The sequence below is a fragment of the Rosa rugosa genome, chromosome 3 (genome assembly GCF_958449725.1).
Source record: "Rosa rugosa chromosome 3, drRosRugo1.1, whole genome shotgun sequence".
Lineage (NCBI taxonomy): Eukaryota > Viridiplantae > Streptophyta > Magnoliopsida > Rosales > Rosaceae > Rosa > Rosa rugosa.
Window position 1 is genome coordinate 35,224,204 of NC_084822.1, and position 7,884 is coordinate 35,232,087.

At 39.7% G+C, this 7,884-nt stretch overlaps 1 protein-coding gene across 1 annotated transcript; it reads right to left on the reverse strand.

The window, feature by feature from the left end:
• Positions 1–520: 520 nt before the first annotated feature.
• Positions 521–6,640, reverse strand: LOC133739890 (ultraviolet-B receptor UVR8-like). Its single transcript, XM_062167710.1, has 4 exons — positions 6,432–6,640; positions 1,693–2,061; positions 1,483–1,587; positions 521–1,250 (listed from the first exon to the last, which is right to left on the reverse strand). The coding sequence occupies exons 1-4, from the start codon at positions 6,564–6,566 to the stop codon at positions 936–938; spliced, it is 924 nt and encodes a 307-aa protein (XP_062023694.1). The 5' UTR covers positions 6,567–6,640; the 3' UTR covers positions 521–935.
• Between the last annotated feature and the right edge of the window lie 1,244 nt (positions 6,641–7,884).

Below are 7,884 nucleotides of genomic sequence, written 5' to 3' on the forward strand. Positions count from 1 at the left end.
TCAACTTGTTTGTATACCTGCTGGGGAATGCTGATCACTGTACTTAACCAAAGAAAAAAAAATTCTGAATTAGATCGAGTGAGACTCAAACCCCTTTGAAGCAAGATCCAATATGTTTTGAGGGCAGCCCGGCCCCTTTTGTACCGATTGACAGTAGACCCCCGAGGGTTAGACCAACTCCTTGCGATAAATTAAGGATCCTTCACCTACCATACAAGAGGTTGGTTATTATTGTAATGGTCTAGGCTAACTATGATGTACTGGCCGGTACACTAATGTATTGGAAATTAATTTCCATGTTTTGATCTAGTCTAACTATGATGTACTGGTTCTCTACTCCTTTGGTTATTTGTACCATGTACTCTGGGAATTCACAAGCAATAACCGAGTCCTTTTGATGGATTGGATTGTGTTCTGGTTTTGCACACATCTAATACAAAAATAGATTATAAGAAGGACCAGTAACTGAAAGACTTCCTCAACACCTATGTAAAAATAAATCCAAATTGACAGCACAAAAGAAAGTCCAATCATTTTAAAACTAGTCGCCCCTTAAATGAGTTGTTAAAGACTTCAAGTCCAGTAACTTACAGATGGAAAGTTGAAAGCAACTGAAAGAAGCTTTATTGGTAGGCAACTTACAGATGAAACCCAGTGGCCAATGAAGCTGTAGCTGAAACTCACTTATGGAATCTAATTTCCCACAACAAATACACAAAAATCAATAACAAAAACTACTATCGTGTTACACACATAGCACACTATACTGATACATAAACTATTTACCTACTTACACAGTTACAAGTTTGTCGACGATCTCTTAAATGCCGGTGAAAAATCTAAAGGTGTTCTATTAGGAAAGAAAATCATACTGCTCCATAAAACAGATGGCATCTCCCTGAGGTCAGAGGTTTTCTGAAACAAGATTCACCTCATCAGTCATTTCGATCTGCTATAAAAATTTCAGTTGGTTTGAGGCATGCTCTCAGTGTATCGTGCCCAAGTTGTGCTCTTTCATTATCTCCGAATCCAAAGAGTTGTCCAGAGTTAGTGATAGCAACAGTATGGTACAGCCCAGTGCTAATCTGAGAAACATGATGAGGTCTTAAGCTATCAAGGATGCGAGGGCTCAAGATTTTGTCAGATAGTCCCCTGTCTGTAAACCCAAGGCTACCAAACCCCATCCAACCACAACCATATACTAAACCATTATCCATTAGAACAAAGGTCTTCCGTTTTCTTGCACACACCTAGAAAAATACAATATGTGATTAGAGCAGAGCTATGGATTTAGAATGAGAAGCGCCTCCTGAGCATGGAGAAAAAAAAGAGTGCATATTTGGTTCTTTTCAACAGGTATGCAAGTTTTGGAATATCAAGTTCATTGTTCATGTAGTATTGCATCTTTTTTTTACAATTTGGGCCAACCTAGCACAACAAGGGATAAAATAACAAAACTTCGTAAAAGGAATGAAGCCAAACCTGCACGGCCAGCTGGCTTTGAACTCTGCTCAAGAGTTCCGGGGTAGTCTTGTCAATCTCATCCCCATGGCCTGCACCACAGTACCCTTTACCCCAGGTATATACCTGCAATTACCATAGAGAACGTTAGAATGGTTTGTATGAGAATTCAAATACATGCCAAGCAAAAGCACAAAATGTGGAAAGTTCAACTTTGGTTTAGATACTAACAAATCCACTGGAATCAAGTGACACTGCATGCTCGTCACCTGCACAGACTCGAACTACATGAATACCCTTCCTTCTAAATGATTGGATTGCACGTGGTTGGAACTCATCATGCTGCTCTCCATGGCCGAGACATAAATTAGAACCTGACCCAAAAGAGTAGACTACTCCGTTGTCAGTTACAGCTAAGACGTAACTTGGACCAGCAGCAATCTGAATTATGGAGCCAATTTGCTTGAGAAATTCAATAATTTTGGGAGTTGGGCTATCTGTGGTGTTTCCATGACCGAGTTGTCCATGTGTATTGGCCCCACATGTATAAACATGGCCTTGTCTTGTAAGGAAAGCTGTAAAATTAAGCCCTGCAACAACCTGAAACAAGTTGTAGGAAGAGGGTTTTACAATGTTGTGGGGGTGGTCAGTAAATTTGACCCTGCAATCAAGGCAATTAAAGAGAAGTAATGGCAACAGTAAATGCAACAGTTAATGTAGATGTAAATGCGACGATAAATGCGACATTCAGTATGGCAATCATGGCCGCCAATAAGTGACGGTTATTGCAGGAGTAAATACGGCCTTAATGGTGGCGTGCCGCTCAAGTCACTACGGCTTGCTGTGCAAGTTTACTTGCAGCCCACGCCGAAATACACCTATAAATAGGCTGCTTGACATCGAGGTAAAGCATCAAATTCCAATTCTCTCTACTCCACTACTAAGAAACGTACTGACTTAGGCATCGGAGAGTTTTCTGCAGGTACCCCCCCCTCCTCGAGCCGACGGTCAAACTTCGAGTCAACGCTCGAAGGAAGCTTCTCGATTGTTCCCGGTCAGCTCCCGCTCCAGTCCGCATTCATTGGTGAGTCAAACTCCTCAACGGAATTTTTCGACACCAACAAATGTCATCGAAGAGGGAAGAACAAAGAGGAATTTGCACAAAAGAAGTTCTAAGAAAACTCATAAGGATACAACACTATGCATTGAAATCAATGGAAACGAAGAGTCTAATATTGCATCATTAATAGAAAAGTAACATAGACTCAAGTTTCAGAAATTGTTGATGTGAGCTTGCGGCTAGTAAATTTTCAGGATGAAAAGCGGGAATATATCGGAAGAATGATCAGAACTAGACCTTTAGGAACTCTACATTCATAATACTATACCAAGCTGACAACATGCTCAAATTACACAATCATTTCAATGATTTAGAGTTTCCTATTATTGACATGAGAGGTCAAGACTCCCACCATAACTTCCACCAGTAAAAAGTCTATCATTTGTCGAGAAAATTGGATGATGTCCATCACTTATGCACTTGTTCACCTATATACAAAATGTAATACCCCGAAAAATCCAAATTAAATTCCGTGGATTTTTTAGAAATGATTTCACGATAGTGGGAGCGAGTACGAGGCTCGGAGAAGTTGTGGAATTAGTTCGAACGATTAATTTTCGAAAACGAACGTTATTTAGGGGCTCGCGAAAGTTGACTTTTTATACGTTCAAAATTTGGGAAAACTTCCTTCATGAAAGTTGTAGAGCTTGTCGATACGATCTTGTGCATATGTGGAACGCAATATTCGGAGTTCGTATGAATACGTTATGAATATTTGAAAATTGAGATTTTTCTATAAATAGTCAAAAAATCCAAATTCTGTCATTAAGGACAGAAAAATTGGTTTTTTTGCGGAACAGCCCCCGGTTCTCTCTCTCTCTCGCTCGAAAACCCTTCCCAGGCCGGCCGACCCGCTGACCCGACCCGGCCCCATCTCTCTCCTCCGGCGTTCTCCGGCCACGACCCGGCACTCACTATGATCGCCGCAAGCCGCCCAGCTGCCTGGTGCCCTCCGCTTGCCCCGCCGTCGTCGCCAAAGCTGGATCGAAGGAGCCCAGCCGTGCGAAACCGACCCGACCGGAGAACCAGTTTTCCGGCGTCTCCTCGGCCGATCCTTCCTATTTTCGTGATCTCCTCCTCCCCCTGATCATCCTCATATCCTCCTTGCACGACAATTTTGAGTGTAGAGTGAAGGATCACGAATTGAAAATTCGACGTCCCTGATTCAATCTGGAAATCTGATCAGACGGCCCAGATTAATCCAACTTCCAAGCATAATCTAGGACGATCTAGGCCGAACCAGACTTAGCTCCAGGTATGAAAGTTGATCACCCTTTTATTTTTAAGAAGTTTGTAGTTGACGACTTTTGCATCGGAGGTGGTTGACCCGGCGTTGACTGCCGCCGTTGACCACCGGTTGACCAGTAGCTTGTGGCGGCGCGTGGTGGCGCATCCAGCCATATTTTGGTGTTTTGTTTTCAGTTTATTCATCTACGCATCGATACGGTCGTTTGGATATATTATAAGGTCATTTTGGAGAAAGTTGATGCATGCTAGGGTTTCGGTTTTTATGCATTACTTTCGGTTTACGATCTGCGAAGATCTGACCGTCGGTTTTGCTTCAAATTTTAATATGTTGATCGTATGACTGTCCCGATGACTTTGTGTGGTCACGGGCGAAGATCCGACCGTTGGATCTTCGTATAATTGAGAAATGGTGATTCGGAAAGCGATTCGTGAGAATCCGACCGTCAGATTTTCGTATAATTTTGTGGAGATGTTTGTAAGGACGATTCAGGAAGATCCGACCGTTGGATCTTCGTGATAATTTTGGAGGATGATCCTGAGGGCGATCCGTGAGGATCCGACCGTTGGATCATCGTATAATTTCGATCCGACCGTTGGATCATCATTAAATTAGAATCTGACCGTTGGATTGTCGTTTGAGTATGTTTTTGAGTTGTTGGCTAAGTTAAGGTCATGTTTGATTAGGTGATTGACGGTCTCCCTTGGGTGAGCGGTTTCGGTGTGTATTGTGTTGAATTGAAGACGCAGCGGGAATATCGAGGTGAGTAAACCTCACGTGGTTCATATTACGAACCGAATAAATTTAATTACTTTATTTTGTCGTAATTGTGTGAAAATATTTATGAAATAAATATTTGTTTTAAATCATATGGGCTTGATCAACTACGGTCCATAGGTAAGTAAAATGTATTTAAACTATAAAAATGAATTTCACGATTTTATTGTGTGGACTATAGTTGGTATTAGTGATTATCCCTGAGCGGATAATTACGTATATATATATTTATGTGGAATATATATATGGATGGTGTGGCATTGTGGTATGTGGATTATTGAATTGAATATTTACATATGTCGGAAACATATATGTATTGGTAGAATTGTTGTGATGCAAACAATATTTGTGAGTGAGATATTGTTTTTGGGTATGACTTTTCGGGAAACAATATGTCGTGGGAAATGGTATTTCTATTGTTTTGAAAAGTGTTTGAGGATTTGGGGAGTTGCAGGTTGTGATTTCTCCTTTTGGGTTGGGAAACATTTTCAGGTCCGGTATGACCATTTTAAATGTTTTAATCTGACGACCGGTGGTCTGAGGATTTGAGAGTCACAGGTTGTGATTTCTCCGTTTGATTTGTTTTAACATTTTGGGTCCAGTGCGACTCGCTTAAATGTTTTGATCTAAGGGTCAGGTTGGCCTAAAGATCCGGGGTTTGCAGGTTGCATCCTCAGGCAATATATCGTAATTACGCCTTTGGCCCGGTTAGTGATTTCGATCAGTTAGAGCTCTAGTCTGTCTGCCAACGTGTCCAGGTTGGACCGGATTTTCATAATGATTTGTTAGGTTAACATTTCCTATGATTTTGTCACGATGTGACTTGTAAGAGTCCTTTTGGTAAAAGGTGTTGAGTTTTGGATGGATTTATTAGTGTGAGTTGATGATGTTTTTAATTAATTTCCTTGTTAATTCTTTTGTTTAAATTTCTATTCTTTTTCTCTTTTCTTCTTTTTCGGTTATATTGTTTATTATCTCTATTTATTTCCTTGATCATTTCTATGGTTCGATTTCCGGTTTATTTCTCGTTTTCATTTTATTGTTTGATTTTAATGTAATCTCCTGAACTAAATTATATGCAGGGATTACTATGACTTCTGATTTTATGCGTGTTGGTTATTTCCTGAATTAATTTTCTATGCATGATTAATGTTCTTATTAGTTTAATTGGGAAGTGCAGTGATGGATGAGACTTGTAGAAAGTTGAGAAATATTATTCCGTATTGTGGGGATAAAGACATCTTGTTAAGAGTAGAGATGAGTGATTCATTTGATTTCTTTGTGTGTGATTTCAAATGATTTGGAGTTAATGATTTTGGTGATCGATTATCGAGATTGTGGTTTTCTTTGTGGATGTTGAAATTGTTGGTTGTTACTTGAGTTAAAAGTACTGTGTTATAATAAATCAACCATTCTTTCTTTTACTCATACTGGCTGTCAAAAGCTTACTGGGTTTTGTGTTGTTGCAATCCCGGTACACTATTCAAACGGTGTAGCGGATAATCCTACAGGACTGGAGAATTCAGGAAGGTGATCGAACCGTGTAGAGTAGCTGCTTTGTAATACTCTGATTTTCAGTTGTGAGGTTTGTTATGCTCATTAGAGCTTTACAATTTACTTTGTACGAGTGAGTTGTAATAATTAACTCGAGGTCTTCGAGTTTTGAATTTGAGCGTGAGTGGCGAGGTTGTTTCTGAAAAAAAAATTCAGAACGTTTATTTGTTTAAGTTGTTTAATTCATGTTTCGGATTTGAATTTGTTATTCAAAATTCGGGGCGTGACACAAAATCTAATTCAAGTACCTATAACAATTTTGATAAAACTTACCTGCTTGCAAGGAATTCCCTTCATTGCCTCTACGAGCCTAGGCCTAAATATTGGCCGGTTTGTATCTTTATGCCCACAACAAAATGACGAATTGTCCCCACATGTGAAAACCTGTATCATTAAGAGGCATGGCATATATGCTTATACCAAACTTGAACTCATAATATAATATGTCAATGTCAAAAGCAGGATGATCATGCACAACTGTCTAAAATATTAAGCAATGCAGCTTCCATGCGACTTTGTAGAAAGGGTCAGTGATCCATGAAGACATGATGTTATACTTCAACTAGAGCTAAAGAACTGGTAAAAAGCGTCAACGAGGCAGTAGGAAATCAAATTCAAAGTAAGTTTCCCGATAAGGCAGAAACTGTCAGCTTTCCACGAAGCTTTTTAGGAGATCTTTTCCGGCGACTTACTTGGAGTTTTTCCAGAAGGTTATTGATTTTTTCTAGAATATATGATGTCATAGAACACGTAGGAGTCAAGAACCATCCAGAAACTTGGCAAAATGAAGTCGTTCCTTGTCCAAGAAGGAAGCTTCAGAGACAGAAATTGAATCCTAGTCAAAACAGGACAGTTTGGCAGAAATCTTCTATGGACGGATTTTGGGTGCATTTTTGGAGGTTATTGCTGCTGCAAATATCAAGGAGAGTCCTATGATTCCTCAAGATTTTGGGAAGATTACTACGGCTTAAAAATCATTTAATTGTGCACCAAGTAGAGGAATCCTCAAGCAACTAGGGGAGGCTTTCAAAGCAGAATTGGAAAAGGAAACTTGGGCTGTGTATTCCATATATATAGAGGCTCTGAACACGTTACAAATCACCACCCTACAGCACCATCTTCTGCTCCCAAACCCTAGTACACAAAGTCTTAAAATTCCCAAGTCTTCAAGAGCAAAAACCGTGCACATCATCATCCATCTTCCATCAAGCTTCGCCGTGAACCATCTTGAAGAAGTACCTGCGTCCAAGGCTGCCTAAAAGTGAATTCGTGGCTCTCATAGTCTCCCTTTACGGTTTTTTATCCTCTTGTAATCTAATACTCATGTGTTTATTTGTTGAATTTAAGACGATGTGTGGCTAGTTATTTTTGTTAGGGGCGAGGTTTGAAGCCCCAATTATGTAGAACATATGTTTGTTTAAATCTAGTTTCTTGATCTTTGGTGTGAATTGGTTGTTTATTTTTGCTTGATTGAAAACTTTTATGTGTTTATGTTCTTTGGGTCGACACTTATGATATATGCATGTAATTGGAGCTAGGTTTAGAAAATAATTCACCTAATCATCTTGTTTTCTAATCCACAAGTATGCAAGGCTTTGGACAAAAGCTGATATTTTAAACAACTAGAAGAGCATGCTAGGTAGGCGTTCCACACTAGACTGCAACTCTATAACCAATCGTTTCCATGAGATCTTAATGCTTCAAATATGTTGACACTATATGTGTT